The 16,536-nt window shown below is 41.7% G+C and overlaps 1 protein-coding gene across 1 annotated transcript in view; it reads left to right on the forward strand.

Annotated features, from left to right (window-relative positions):
• The window catches only part of col24a1 (collagen type XXIV alpha 1 chain), a gene marked incomplete at its 5' end in the record, with an annotated part of 127,984 nt that overhangs the window by 11,143 nt on the left and 100,305 nt on the right, over positions 1–16,536 (forward strand). The window contains 2 exons of the mRNA XM_079803309.1: positions 2,483–3,711; positions 15,941–15,994. Coding sequence (XP_079659435.1) covers positions 2,483–3,711; positions 15,941–15,994 — 1,283 coding nt within the window. The remainder of the gene's footprint in view (positions 1–2,482; positions 3,712–15,940; positions 15,995–16,536) is intronic.

Raw genomic sequence — 16,536 nt, forward strand, 5'->3', positions numbered from 1 at the left:
GAGTTTTAGTCTTGCTTTTTTTTTTTTTTAGCAATTCTGTGACTCTAGTGGTGCAGAATTGGCAAAATTTACATTTATATCCAAAGTGGGGTTAGACAAGGCGGTCACCTTTTAAAGTTGGGTGCAAATGGGAATGTCTGGGTTAGAAGTAAGCATTTAGCTGTCTTTGCACATTAAACTGTGATACAAGAAAGTTTTCTTACATCATGTGTGATTAGGGTTGCAAAGGGGCGGAACATTACTGGGAACGTTCCAGAAACTTTCCAAAATTTTTCCAAAAATTTCCAAAAATCTGGATAGTTTCTGGAAACTTTGCAACTCTATGTGTGATACCTTAAAATTGAGTCTAAACCAGGACTGTGGAGGGCCTGTGTCCTGCAGACTTTAGTTCTATTCCTAACCTTGTTCCGGAGTGTTAGGTAAGGGTTGGAACAAAAGTCTGCAGGACACTGGCTATCCAGGACTGGAACTGAAGAGCCCTTGTCTAAGATAATCAGAAAATACAAGGAATTAATTCCTCAAAAAACATCCTTTCTCCTCTCCCTACCCACTCAGATGTGCACAGACTAATAACACATGACAGAAGAAGAGAGAATGGTCTACACAGAAAGAGAAAGGGAGAAAAAAGATGTGTGGTTTGAGACCCCACCTTCCTCTCATTCTCTCGTTCCTCTCTCTTCATCTGGACCACAGATGCTATGACTATGCAAGGGCTCATGGGTAACTTGTGATATCATGGATGTCAAAGCACATATTCATACCATTTGTGTGGTTTCTTATTATGGATGCCCTCAAAGTCAGACATTGTGTTATGGTGACTGCCAATCAAATTAAATAATTTAATAGATTTAGATTAAATCCGTGGCCTGGAGGTTAGTGCGTGGAGTAGTCGCTAATCCTTTAGGTTATAGGTTTCAACAAGCTTGGGACACTGTATCATCATGTTAAAACCACCTGAATGCCCTGGAAAAACCAACCACACAACAACCTAGCCTTATATGTATTTCTTGTGGTGCCCACCCTGTTGAAAAAAACAGCTGGTCAGGTATGTTTTGATGCATGGCAGCTGGTTCGAGCTGGTTTATGCTGGTCTTTAGTTGGTCATGAGCTGGTTATAAGCTGGTCCTTGCACTTGACCAGCTAAGGACCATCTTAAACCAGCTGCCATGCTTCAAAACATACCTAACCAGCATATACTGTTTTTTTCAACAAGGCAGCAAGCAAGACATCTAATAGCCGTCCAAACACAGCCCTGACGTCTAGGCTAAAACAAGGCAAAATTTGGGTTGTCAGTGAAAATTAAAGAATAGACTAGTCATCTTAAACATAAACATGTCAAAGAAATGAAACCAAACACCTTGTAATCACTATTGGCTTTGCTTATGTAAATGTAAATGTAAATGCTTACATGAATGAATATCACATATCTCGTAAGTTGTTTTGCCAAAAATGACATGCAACCAAAGGTTATTTTGGCTAGAAGTGGGTTACTCATAGCTGGACTATATCGGGTCTATAGTTGGGCTCATGGATAATTTGTGATATCATGGATGTCAAAGGACATATTTATACCATTTGTGTGGTTTGTATTATGGATGCCCTCAAAGTTAGACATTGTGTTATGGTAAACTAGCCTTATATGTATTTCTTGTTGTTTTGAAGCATGGCAGCTGGTTTGAGCTGGTTTATGCTGGTCTTTAGTTGGTCATGAGCTGGTTTATGCTGGTCTTTAGTTGGTCATGAGCTGGTTTATGCTGGTCTTTAGTTGGTCATGAGCTGGTTATAAGCTGGTCCTGAGCTGAAGCTAGTTTCTTAGGCCCAGCACTTGACCAGATAAGGACCAGCTAAGGACCAGCTTAAACCGGCTGCCATGCTTCAAAACATACCTAACCAGCATATACTGTTTTTTTCAACAGGGCAGCAATCAAGACGTCTAATAGCCGTCCAAACACAGCCCTGACGTCTTGGCTAAAACAAGGCAAAATTTGGGTTGTCAGTGAACATTTAATAGTTGTGTAACCATAGCCCAAGAATAGACTAGTCTTCTAAAACCTGAACATGTCAAAGACACCTTGTAATCACTGTTGTCTTTGCTTACATGAATAAAAATCACACATCTCGTAAGTTGTTTTGGCAAAACTTTCCTGTTGCTCAAACAGTAGAGCGTGGTGCTAGCAACGCCAAGGTCATGGTTTTGATTCCCAGGGAAAGCAAGAACTGATTAAATGTAAAACGTGTACCTTGAATGCAATGTAAGTCGCTTTGGATAAAAGTGTCTGCCAAATGCATAAATGTAAATGTAAATGCAAAAACGAAATGTAACCAAAGGTTATTATGGCTAGAAATGGGTTACTCATAGCCGGACTATACCGGGTCTATAGTTAACCGAGACAGTGAAATGACGGCTATTGCTAGCTGGGTGTCTACCTTGCCAAACCGTGTTTACCCTATTGCTTACAACTGTCTCTCTCTTTCTCTCAAGGTGTAGATCTTATTCATCAGCTGGGCCTTTCCGGACACAGAGACATACACTCTTCTGGGACAGCTTACCTCACCTCCCTTGCTTCATCTCTCTCCATCCTGCCCCCTGGTGTTGGGGTTATCCTCGAACGGGATGCCCTCATTGAGGCCCCATCGTTGGGCCTGCTCCCCGCAGGCGTGGAGGAGGAGTTTTCCATCATAGTTAGTTTAAGCTCCTGGCGAGCGAACAATGCCTTTCTTTTTAGTATGCGTGACGACAGGGACAGACTGCAGTTCGGCTTGCAGCTCCTGCCGGGCAGGGTAGTGGTTTACACAGGCGAGAAAGCGTCTGTCTACTTCAAGTACGATGTGCAAGATGGACAGTGGCACTCGTTCTCCGTGGGGGTTCGGCCACGCTCTGTATCCCTCTATGCACGATGTGGGGCTGTGCAGTACGATGAGGAAACGCTGACACGTCCGCAGACGTTGGGCTCTGAAGGCCGCCTCTCTGTGGGACGGATGGACTCCAGGGCGGTACAGTTTGAAGGAGCGTTGTGCCAGCTGGATATCTACCCCTCTGCCCAAGCTGCGGCACACTACTGCGACTATGTTAAAAAACAGTGCAGACTGTCCGACACCTTCCGATCTCTGTCAGCGTCTCACTTCCCATCAGTTTCACCTTCCCCAAAGTTCCACCGATTTATCCCAACTCTTGCTGATCACTCCACTACGGCCACCAACTCTATTCCCACAGAACTTTTGGACCAGCTTTCAACCACAAGCCCACCGATATTTCGCTCCAGCACACCTAGTCTAATGAAACCATCTCCAAGACCCGTCAATAAGATGCAATCCATGGCCTTTACTCCGGAGACTACCACAAGCAACCCTGCCGGTGAAAATGACACTGAGAATAAGCCATTTCTCAAGAAGCCAAGAGCGACTCGGGCCACCCCAGATTTGATCACCATCGTCAAGCAGAGCCGTTTGAAAGAGGCCTTTAGGAATGAGGGTAGATCCCAGCAATCTAACAAGGAGCTTCTGCAGACCAAGCTTAAAGTAAACAGCACCATCTTGTACCGTGAAGAGAGCAGTTATAACCTAGTGGACCAATCCGAGGAGCAGGTCCAGGAGGGGACGCACGACCCAGGATACTCTGAGGGTTATGGATATGACTATGGTTTCGAAGAAGACGAATATTTCTATGACTATGATGGATTTGTTGGTCCTAAAGGAGAACCGGGTCCTCCAGTAAGTACTCTCTGATTATCTTTCTCATGTATTTGAATGACTTCCATACTCTTTAGAGTGCAGAATCAAGTCGCTGCAAGCCAGAGCAAAGCTTTACTTAAGAATTTATCCAAATTACAATGCATAAGAGTTCAAGCTAATTTATGGGTTTTCCTTTTTGTAGAATAAAAAGCTCTTTAAGAGAGCATGCATTTGGCTGTGTTTCTGCGAGCCATATTTGATCAGGAGTCTACTGGGCAAGAGAACAAGTAAATTATTTGTCAGTGACAGGTAGTGATTTAGAAGCGAAATGATAGTTTGTTTTTGTCCTCCCGGACTTACAGGTGGTTATAATAGCATGTTTCAAGTTGCCGGCGTTTGCCCATGCTGTAATTTGACTGATGTGCTAATTTACACCTCTATTTGTAATGGGGTTTGCATCACCAAGCAACAAGATAACCAGGTGATGTCAAAACACTCATAATGTTCATGAAAGGGTAATGTAATTCTGCTTTCAAAGTCATGTCGGAATAATCATGCTTATGAGATGAGTGCACACGAATGCCACCACAATGTTGTAATTAGTAGCGGGGAAACTCTGGGTTTTCTTTCCGAGCCGGAGGCGTATCATTGATAGACGTCAAGATAAGCTGTATTGGTGAATGTTGATGGTACAATTTAGTTTAGATAAAACTTGCTTGAAAATGCTACATATTCTAAGGGCCTATCTCCCATTTGTGTCAGCATCCAAATGATGAAATATATAGATTATCCCTTGGTTTGCATCACCCGTCAAGGCTATTTTGGCTCTAGTGTAACGCTTCCTATCTTTGTTAGGTAGGGAAAAGGGTAAAGTAATTGACATTTTCCATAGTGTCCCTAGAAGACTTTAACCACTTCAGCTCTGCACCTCCCCACCGACCCACCCGTGGGTCCAATATTGCATCATCATAATCATTTTTAAAAATTTATAAGTTGTGCAGCACAAAACTAGACATATATGGTATCGTTTGAAAGATTAGAACCTCAGCTTTCTTGATAACCCACTCACTTTTGTATTTATGTTACATAGAAAAAGATAATACGGTCTGAATTTAACCCCCCCTTTAGAAAATCATATGAATAATATTAAATTTCATATTTATATCACACAAACTCACCAAAAATAGACAAATCATATATCACATGAAAGCTCTTAACCTCAAGAATACTGTGCTGTGTATTTCACCGATCCAAAGAATTAAAATAAAAAAAATGTATCAAAAGAATCACGAAGATGGAAATGACTCCTTTGAACAAGCAAGTCCTACAAGCGAGTCATATTCCTGTTCGGATCACTACTGCCTTGTTTAGCTACTACCCTCAAACGCTACATCAGCTCGTTCCATAGGTTGTTTTCTTCTAAATGAGACTATTTTCACATGTTTGTGAGCAAGCATGGCCAAACACACTGTGATATGTCATAGATGTCCAGATCAAAACATGTGATGCAGACCAATACTCTTATTATCCTTAGTTTTGATCTTCTTTGTTAGCCGCGATTTTTAATGAAGTCATCACATATTGCGTCATACGTTAAAAAACATGAGTATCTCAGCTCTCTATAGACATGTCGATCATGCTTCTAGACCAATCAGAGCCCGAGATCTCACTTTACAAAGTTGAGGAGGCGGAGCCTTCTTTTCGATTTCCCAGGGGCTATGGAAAATCAATGGAGATGAGTAGGAGTTATTAGATAGTTTGCACAGATTCATCTCAATAATTTTTTTGGGAAGAAGATATCAAGAACCCCCCCCCCCCCTTACTGACACCTAGTGGAATCAACAGAAACTTTCTGATGGGATATAGACCAAACAGATTAAAAATGATAGATTTTCAAATATTAAATAATAATATGACTTTTTATATATGTTTATCATAAAATTGTGAATAAATACAATATAATATATGCAATATTCCACCACTGTGTTAAAATTTAGAGTGTTTTCTTTGAGACCATTTTTATAAATTTACTCCGATGTATGTGGGTTGGGCGCTCTTTTAAATTCAGATATGCCTTATTCTAAATATGCTGCAGAGCTGAAGAATGGTTAGCAAATCGGTCAAAAATGATGAGCACTAGCTTAGCTCTTGGTTTGTCGGCTATGCTATACTAGTACATAATGGTCTGATTTTGCGTGCAAATGAAGTTTAATTTAAGGATGGGGTTAGAAATGAAATTTCGATTCACTGCATAGGCTAGCACAAACTTAACTCTTGCATGGCTCCGCTTTCTCCAAGCATTTGTCACTGTAAGCTCACAAGGTAGTCTTTTATAGCATGACCCTAGGCTTTACTTAGAGGAAATCCTAAATATAGCAAAGCACATGAAATCAACTCTCGACAGCAGAACTGTAGGGTGGAGCGCAGTAGTTTATCAAGTGTGGGTCAGTAGGCCACTGTGAACCTCAGTTCCACAATCCCAGAATAAATTAAATCATGCCAATAAACGAATGCCAGAAACTGATGATCTTTTTGGACAAGATTCTGAAGATGCCCCGAAGCTTCTCTAAAGTAATGTTTTATTCATGTTCAAACAGTTGCTTGCACAATTAAGGTGTTTACATAAGTGGTTTGTGTGAGGATATGTGGATATTTTTGTTGGACGTCACCCTCAGTGCTCTCACTTGGCTGTGGGATAACGGTGCATTCCTCTCTTGGAAGAACCGGGGGAGGGAAACGCGCCAGCTGGGGCTATCCAAAGTCAGCGTTTCATTGCACTTCCCTCTCCTGTTGTAACTCTAATTATGCCTCGAAGGCACAAATCACCAATGAATGAGATGGACAGCTCCAGTTTGGTTTCTGTAGCACAGCAATCAATTTTATTTCAATCTAATGACATTTCTTCATTCTGTCATTTATCCAGAGCACCCTCAGTCCCATTTGCAGCTTAAACCAGGACTGGTCTATTTTGATTGGTTTAGAGGGGTTTTGGGCACAAAAGTTAGCTAAAGTAAATTTTTTGGGGCCAAACTTCTCAGAGTCTCAGGCTGCTGATCATGCTCAGTTTTTTCGCTGATGATCTCTTACGAAAATTAACCATGGTTTTATTATAGTAAAAGTGTAGTAGCCATGTTTTTTTTGGCTAATTGATTAACATTTATATAACCACAGTTTTACCACAAATACCATGGTTAAACTATGGTCAGAGTAGCAAAGGCATGGTTAAATTGTGGTTACCATGGTTTAACTATAATAACCATGGTTTTTATGGTTCATTTTCATAAGGGATGCACTCAAATAATTTGCATTTATGGTCAAATCATGGGTAGTTATTAGTTATGTCACGGTATGATACCTTGAAAAAAATATCGATATTCGATACCATTTCTGATATCACGGGGAACACAACACTGCAATATATACCGCCATACAGATAATTAGTTATACATTTTTTGATAATTTTGGTAATTTTGATGCAATAGCTTACACTCAGAGGCTTTATTTGAATCGTTGAATTACATTTTACAAGTAAATAGTCAGTTATAAAATAAGATCAAATAAACAAATAGCTAACAATAGCTCAATGCAATAAATGCAATAGAATAAAGATAAATAAACATGGCTTTAAGTTTGTCAGGTGGGTCTAGTAGTATTCAAGTAAGAAACAGGCCTACTACAGAAATGTAAAATAACACTGGATTCATTGTAAAAAAAATTAGGCTGCTGTCACTTTAAGAGCGAATGCACGGATCCAATATACTGTTACACAAACTATTTTCATTCTTAAACTGGCTATATTTACCTGCATACTTGGCAAGACGGGCATTTTGACATTGTTTTGTGTGTATTTGAATGTTTAAACTTAATGGGCCCTATCATACACTGCCAGGCGCGACGCGAGTGTGTTCTGCTAGTTTCAGCCCGACGCAGTTCTCATGTTCACGTCCAGCTCTTCGTTGTTTAAATATCAAATGCACTGGCGCATCTGTTCACCCATGGGCATCTGGTCTGAACACCAGGTGTGATCAGGAGCATTGTTGGAGCGCCATTGACCAACACACACCTGCTCTAAAGTCAATAGTGCAGTATTTGTGTGTTATTTAAAGAGTGTGTTAGTAATTTGAGCCTATAGGTGGTGCACAATGCGCGTAAATTACACATCACACACACAGGGACACGCAGCAGCACACACACATGCCAAATATTAAAAATAAAAGGATTCCTCTCTGGAGAAGCGTTCAGTCCCTCCTCATGTAAATAGTGAATCCTCCATGGCGCGAGCACAATTGGCTTTTAAAGGGAAAGGGAGATGAGGCTCTGATTGGTTTATTGCACGTTAACACACCCATGACTCATTAGGAGGCTAGAGACGACTCTTTTAGACCAATAGCTGCGTCCGAAATCGAATACTTTGGAAAACAGTACGTCAACAGAGTAGTATGTCCGAATTCATAGTATTCGAAAAACGGTCGCTGAAAAGTACCCGGATGACCTACTACTCCCAGATTCTGGAGTGCGCATACGATGGACACTTTACTATCCCATGAGGCCACGGGAGACGATTTATGAATGAAGGTGATGGAATGCAACTGGTAGCTGGCAGGTCACATGATCATGACAACATGGCGGATGTAGTACGTCCGGATTACATTCATTCATACTATATAGAACGTACTTTTTTTAACGGTCGCAAAGTTCGTTCAAATTCAAATGTAGTACCTGCTCACATAGTACGTGATTTCAGACTCAGCCCATGTGACTGGCACGCCACCATTTTTTCCGTCGATAAAGCCGCAGTCCGTAGTTTTTCCTCTTTGTCGCCATCTCTGTTCGAAATCTGCAATTGCAGTTATTCGCGGAATTATCAACTTTACGTAAATTGTGCCTCGACACGGCACAGCGTGGAGGAATCCAATGTTTTGAGGAGAATGTGCGGCTGTCAGTCACCGCGCCGGTGTGGATACTGTCATTCAGAATCACAGATTATACTTTTTGAAAGTATGACCAACATAATAATTTTCAGCGGAAAATATCATCTGAACAATTAAGTAGATAACAACCACTTTTGTTCTGACCAACTAAGGGGAAAAAAGCATTGCAGTAAATAGCGATGATTAAATCTAACGATCGCTTATCACGTCAAACCATGCAAATTATACTTTGTTTTCAAATGGTTAATGTTAACAACACCAGCATAGCGTGTCTGCATTTAATGTGTATTAGGGCTACCTGTAGTTTAGTTTCCATTTCTGTGCAGTCTAATTTATAATCGTCATATGAATGTGGAGTAGAGGTGAATGCTCCGTCTCAGAGCTAGCGCAAAATAATTGATATTTACCATAATGTACATAGCAAAATGAGAAAGGCACAACAAAGAAAACTCTGTAACTGTATGAATTAAGCGATCAAGACTGCTGTTACATAATTTAACCATTGAAATGTCTTGTCCAGCAGAATAAAGCCGTCTCTGCTTCCGTTTTGAACCCTTTTAAAACACAGAGTTCACGCCACCTTTCAAAAGCCATTTTTATCCTTGTTTTTGCATGGGCCCGGTTGAAGTATCTTTTTTTCTGTAGCCACTCCAAGGGTGCGTCTCAATCAGCTCCCTAGTTCACTAGTCAGGGCACTGATCATGGAGTCAGCCCATTGACTTATGTCCTGATCAGTGCCCTGACTACTGAACTAGGGAGCTGATTGAGGCGCACCCTGAAAGTCTGAAGTCTTTTGCATTTTTCAACGGGTGAATCTCCAGTTGTCACTGGTGATTGTGTTTGAACCTTTCTGGATCCGCCATCAAACTGATAAGTTTAATTATATCAAGGTCTGTGAGAAAAGGCTATAAATCTCCACCTCCCAATATCCTCACAGGCAATACAGCCAGGACACCTTCTTTATGTGTACAGATGTGACGTAATGACGCAAAGACATGTTTCCCGCGGAAATCCACCAGTACCACTGGAATTAAAAACATTATAACAAGCTTACCGTTGTAAATCGAGCTATGGTAAGCAGATAGTATTGAACACTAGCTGGTTATGTATTTATTTTGGATCATTTTTTCCCAAAAAATTTACGGGCCGCAGCTTTAAATTAGCAAAAATGGATTCGGACACGCCCTAAGAGCACCTGCGCTGTGAGCTCAGATCAGTAAAATAGAGCTGTGGTGAGGTGGACGAGCGTGAGACATGGGAGGAGCGAGCGAGACCGGTGAGTGATTGAGAATGAGCGTCACCTGCGAGGCACACCGGTCTCGAGTCCTCTCATGAGGGAGCACGGAGGCATATAAGGACGAGCGACACCAGGGAAGGACGAGAGAGGACCTGGGGTCCGTTCTTCGTACCCCACTTAATACATCAGAGATGATTTGACAGATCACAGATCTTGTAATCGTGATAACTGATGTCTGACTAATTTGGTTCTTCAAACGAATTTGCGGATTGGATTTAAATATCTGGATTAAATGATCTAAGATCACTGCGCGTTCTTGTGTTGAGGGCAGATGCATCGATACTCGAAACCATGATCAGCTGTGCAGTGATTGGCTGGCGTCAAGACAGCAACGTAATGACATCATATAATTAAAAAAGCCACCAGGCAAAAAACGTGGCAAATTACACAAAAAAAACCCACAAATATCTGGATCTTTATAAGGAAACAGCTAAAGGACCAAACCAACAGAAAAGTTATAATAGATCCATTATGTTTTTTTAAAACATGATTACCAATTATTTATATTCACGATTTCAACAGTATTCGTACACCCTTTACATTTTTATTTCAATGTTGTAATTACATTTTTAATCCAATTTGAAGCAGATTTGTAACGTGACAGTATTAAAGTTTTCTTAAGGGTCAAGATCAAATTATCTGCATCAAGCCATCCCATAATATCCGTCATCACTTAAATTAATGCACGGCTCAGATTAACTGTACAACATGTGTGTAAACCTCCAATAAAATGATAAAGTAATTATTCCATCGCAAATAAATCACTCAAGTCTATAGTATTATACACAACATTATAATATTATAGACATTCTCATATACATATACAATTAAATATTTGTATATTATTATTATTTAAAATGATTATTATTGCCCCTGGTTCAGTAATGAACCCTTGTAATAAAGTAGCAGTGGCTGGGACAGATTTTAAGTATCACCTCAAGATGCAATCTAATCCTGTTTACATGAAATAAGCCGCTCGAGCAGGTTTAAGCTTACGGAGCTGTTGCTATGACAGCAAGTCCAGGATGAGCGTCGAAGAACCAAACAATCCAAGATCACACCAAATCTTCAACAATCAAATCCAGCTAACTGAGTTAGCGAGGTACGAAGAACGGACCCCAGGCCTGGATTTTACGTTGTGTTTTGTTTGTTTGTTTATGTGTGTGCGCGGCAGTCGACCGTGAGGGGCTGCCCACGTTACTTTCATTTTGTGTTCATTTATTTGATTAAAGTTGTAAAACATTCGCCGGTTCCCGCCTCCTTCTTCCCTTATCTACAAACTCGTTACATGGGCCCGATAAGCCACGGAAAAAAAAACTCAATTTGGTACTCACAAGCTCTCTTTATGAGAGCGGCACTTGTATAGATCAGCGGTGCGCGATATCAGTGTATCGAAAAGGTGAATTGGAACCGTTTCAGATATTTCGACACATATCGAAATATTGATCTTTTTGACAACACCAATAGTTATGATGACATTAATCTTTGTTGTTCAGAAATAATAGATATTTTTGCTCTATGTAGTGTTTTTGATTATATATTGTGCTGTAAAAGTAGCATTTTCTTCCATTTCAGCACATACACACAACTTGCTTCGGTGTTTGGAAGTAATTCTATATAACCTGCCCGCAGACTAAGAATGTAATATCAGCAGTGTTGGGGGTAACGCATTACAAGTAACTTGAGTTACGTAATAATATTACTTTTTCCAAGTAACTAGTAAAGTAACGCATTACTTTTCAAATTTACAACAAAATATCTGAGTTACTTTTTCACATTAATTTGACTGACAGCTCTCCTGCCCCCATGTTGAGAGAAATAAGTGCAGAGGTGTGTGTGTGTGTGTGTGAACGTGAGGGTTATTGTAGTTCTAGACTAAATGTGAGCATTTATTTATCTCACTTGCACAATAAAGATTCTGTACTCCTCAAAATGAATAAAATCAGTCAAATGCTACTATGCAAACCTCCAATAATTAAATGTTAAATAAAACAACTATTTTTATGCATAATCTACCTTTATATTTAATTTACCAATGTCTTGCTGCTGACCTTTGATGATGAAAATTACTAGATTTTTAGTTTTTATTGGTAAAACTTTTTTCTCCTGCGTCCTATTCCTCCATTATCCAAAGCTGCGCCCTCTAGTGTTCATGCGGGAATCTGCATCTTTACCTCAGCCTGGGGCGCATTATTTACATTTTGGTATGAAGAGATCTTTACCGTTGCACAAAAATATAACTTTTTTGTTATAAACAAAAACAAAAACAAGCCCAGCCCAGGAGAGAAAAAGTAACGCAAAAGTAACGTAACACATTACTTTTCTAAAAAAGTAACTAAGTAACTCAATTAGTTACTTTTTAAGGGAGTAACGCAATATTGTAATGCATTACTTTTCAAAGTAACTTTCCCCAACACTGAATATCAGTGCTCATAATGTCCACTTTTTCAGCAATAGAGTTGACGAGACGAACGCTGGCTCGTTAGATTGTGAGCGCTATCGGGCCTTCAGATTTCTCAGAGTTTCCACAGATCTGGCCCTGAACACAGCTGCATGGCCCCGAAATGCTTCGTCTTCTCTGATAGGCTGTGCACGACTAACCTCCGCTCCAGATGTTCCTACACACACTTCTGTCAATAAGCAGCCAAAACATAAGACACACATTAGGAGGACGAGTGGTGCTCTCAAAAAGCTGTGAGTCTTTGTTTATGTGGGTCTTGAATAACGGTTGTCATAACACAGAGTTATGCTTCTCTCGCCTCGAGTCTTTATTTATTTATGTATACACATACATATGTACATATATATACACATATATTATTATTATTTTAAAGCTATGTTGCCCAACCCTATTTCTACAGCATTATGTTCTGTTAAGTTGCATTTAAATAATTATTAAAATGTGGACGATGTGTTAATATTTGGTGGTCACCTGTGTCGTTTGTGAGAGTGAGTGTGTGTAGCAGCTGCCACACTTAAGCGGCCCCTTACCTCGACTGCAAATCAGCCACTGGCTCTAGAGCTGCTCTGGTTTATATAGTTAGCAGATGCACAGTTGTTTCACTTTTACTGTCTCCAACAGTCTGCGAACATCAGGATTGTAGCCCTTCCACCTGTGGACACACTGGCACAGATCTGGCTTTAGCTCCTTAGGGCACATTGAGCAGTCGACTCTCTTACTGATCATCTTTAGGCGGTTAAACATCCCTGCGGTTCCATGCTTGCTCAGGCGGTTTGTGCTGGTTCGTGCTGGTTAGTGCTGGTTTGTGCTGGTTAGTGCTGGTTAGTGCTGGTTTGTGCTGGTTAGTGCTGGTTAGTGCTGGTTTGTGCTGGTTAGTGCTGGTTAGTGCTGGTTTGTGCTGGTTAGTGCTGGTTAGTGCTGGTTTGTGCTGGTTAGTGCTGGTTTGTGCTGGTTAGTGCTGGTTAGTGCTGGTTTGTGCTGGTTAGTGCTGGTTAGTGCTGGTTTGTGCTGGTTAGTGCTGGTTTGTGCTGGTTTGTGCTGGTTAGTGCTGGTTTGTGCTGGTTAGTGCTGGTTTATGCTGATTAGTGCTGGTTTGTTCTGGTTAGTGCTGGTTTGTGCTGGTTAGTGCTGGTTTGTGCTGGTTAGTGCTGGTTAGTGCTGGTTAGTTCTGGTTTGTGCTGATTAGTGCTGGTTTGTGCTGGTTTGTGCTGGTTAGTGCTGGTTAGTGCTGGTTTGTGCTGGTTAGTGCTGGTTTATGCTGATTAGTGCTGGTTTGTTCTGGTTAGTGCTGGTTTGTGCTGGTTAGTGCTGGTTTGTGCTGGTTAGTGCTGGTTAGTGCTGGTTAGTTCTGGTTTGTGCTGATTAGTGCTGGTTTGTGCTGGTTAGTGCTGGTTTATGCTGGTTTGTGCTGGTTAGTGCTGGTTTGTGCTGGTTAGTGCTGGTTAGTGCTGGTTAGTTCTGGTTTGTGCTGATTAGTGCTGGTTTGTGCTGGTTAGTGCTGGTTTGTGCTGGTTAGTGCTGGTTAGTGCTGGTTTGTGCTGGCTAGTGCTGGCTAGTGCTGGTTTGTGCTGGTTAGTGCTGGTTTGTGCTAGTTAGTGCTGGTTAGTGCTGGTTAGTGTTGGTTAGTGCTGGTTAGTGCTGGTTAGTTCTGGTTAGTTCTGGTTTGTGCTGATTAGTGCTGGTTTGTTCTGGTTAGTGCTGGTTTGTGCTGGTTAGTGCTGGTTTGTGCTGGTTAGTGCTGGTTTGTGCTGGCTAGTGCTGGCTAGTGCTGGTTTGTGCTGGTTAGTGCTGGTTTGTGCTGGTTAGTGCTGGTTTGTGCTGGTTAGTGCTGTTTAGTGCTGGTTTGTGCTGGTTCATTCTGGTTAGTGCTGGTTAGTGCTGGTTAGGGCTGGTTCGTGCTGGTTAGTGCTGGTTTGTGTTGGTTTGTGCTGGTTAGTGCTGGTTAGTGCTGGTTTGTGCTGATTCATGCTGGTTTGTGCTGTTTCGTGCTGGTTCGTGCTGGTTCGTGCTGGTTAGTGCTGGCTCGTGCTGGTTTGTGCTGGTTCATTCTAGTTAGTGCTGGTTTGTGCTGGTTAGTGCTGGTAAGTGCTGGTTCGTGCTGGTTAGTGCTGGTTTGTGCTGGTTAGTGCTGGTTTGTACTGGTTCGTGCTGGTTAGTGCTGGTTAGTGCTGGTTCGTGCTGGTGTGTGCTGGTTCGTGCTGGTTAGTGCTGGTTCGTGCTGGTTTGTGCTGGTTCTTAGTGGTGTGTGCTGGTTCATGCTGGTTCATGCTGGTTAGTGCTGGTTTGTGCTGGTTAGTGCTAGTTAGTGCTGGTTTGTGCTGGTTAGTGCTGGTTTGTGCTGGTTAGTGCTGGTTAGTGTTAGTTAGTGCTGGTTAGTTCTGGTTTGTGCTGGTTAGTTCTAGTTAGTGCTGGTTATTGCTGGTTTGTGCTGGTTAGTGCTGGTTAGTGCTGGTTTGTGCTGGTTAGTGCTGGCTAGTGCTGGTTAGTGCTGGTTCATGCTGGTTAGAGGAGCGGTTCTGTGAAGCCGTTAGACCAGGTAAATCTGGCTGTTCAAGCTTTACCAATGTGAGTTTTAATGGCCTTTTACGAGACTTATAAAAGAATGTCCTGAAGGATTCTGGGTTGTTTAGTTAGCGATGCTGGAGGCGTGTGTCATTCCTCAAGGATAATGAGCATCAGCGCCGGTTAATGGAAGGTTTTTATACATGTAGTTAAGACATTCTGACAGTCTCTTGGTTTCTGTTTTTGAGTGACAGGGAAACATCACTGGTCCAAAACCTGCTGCACATTTCTGATTATTAAACATCAGCAATGATCTGACTGCCTGTGACTTTGTCCGATTTTCTACTGACTTAAGAAAAAACTTTGCCATCCATCCATTCACCCATCCACCCATGTACCCACCCATCCATCCATCCATCCATCCATCTATCCATCCATTTATCAACCCACCCATCCATCATCTATCCATCCACCCATCTATCAACCCATCCATCCATCCAGCCATCCATCCATCCATCCATCCATCCATCCATCCATCCATCCATCAATCCCATCCTCCATCCATCCATCCATCCATCCATCCATCAAATTGATCAAAAGTGACAATAATGACATTTATAATGTTACAGAAGATTTCCATTTAATAAATTGAATAACGACATTCCATAAATGCTAAAAAGTAAACATGAAAAGTCTCATTAGAAGTCTTTTCTGCTCATTGATTTGGCGCTTGATGTATTTAAAGCAGTCAAACGCTCCCGTCTTCCCTTGTTTTGGGCATGTCCAGCCCTGTGTTTAATATTTCACCCTGTATGTACAGTCATGCTCTCCGGCTCAGATCTCTACCCATCTCTACCCACTCCACTCTCAGTAATCCCTCCATCAATCGGAGCGCTGGTGTTCAGTAACGTGTGTTTGCTTTGAGCTTTGATTCATGGAGCTTCTCTCTCAGACGGGGTTTGTGTTGAGAAAGCGGGAGTCAGACACGCGGTTCCAATTACACTGTCCTTTTTGATGTTAAGAAACAGTTGTTTATGAACTGATCTCTCTTTTCTGCTCATCTTTGTTTCTCTGCAGGGTCCCGCCGGCCTCCCGGGTCTCCCCGGACCCCCTGGAAAGAGAGGACCGCGGGTAAGTAACACGGATCAATGTTTGAGGATCAGCATGTTGATTATTTCCTCATATTCTCCATTGTTGCAGCTCCTCTCTTCCCAGTCTGTCAGTAACGCTCTGTCTCTATGAAGCCCATCCTTCTGAGAAGCTCACTGTGCTCTGATTGGTCGGTTGGAGCGGTGCATTGTGATTGGTGTTTGGGAAATGTCCCGCCCCTTACCATAACCGGCCGTTTCAACACACAACTAACTAACTCAACCAGCCCCACATCGTTATGCTGCCCATTAATTATTATAACGAGGAATATTGTGTCGTTATGGTTCCTGGAAGAAACTCAAGATGGAGGCGTTTCAGGAGTTCAGAAACTCTGACACTGAGAGAGAGAAGAACAGCAACATCACACACTAAAAGTAAAAAAGAGTATTAGTTTTTCTTTAAACACACTTCTTGAGTCACACACACCGGCCGCAGGCTCGCCGGCTGCTGTCAGTGATGTCATTCAGGACGTGATTGATGGTTTATTCTCAGACGCCGTCTGTCAGGATCATTCCTGATCATCT

Source organism: Gobio gobio, assembly GCF_949357685.1.
Source record: "Gobio gobio genome assembly, chromosome: 21".
Classification (NCBI taxonomy): Eukaryota; Metazoa; Chordata; class Actinopteri; order Cypriniformes; family Gobionidae; genus Gobio; species Gobio gobio.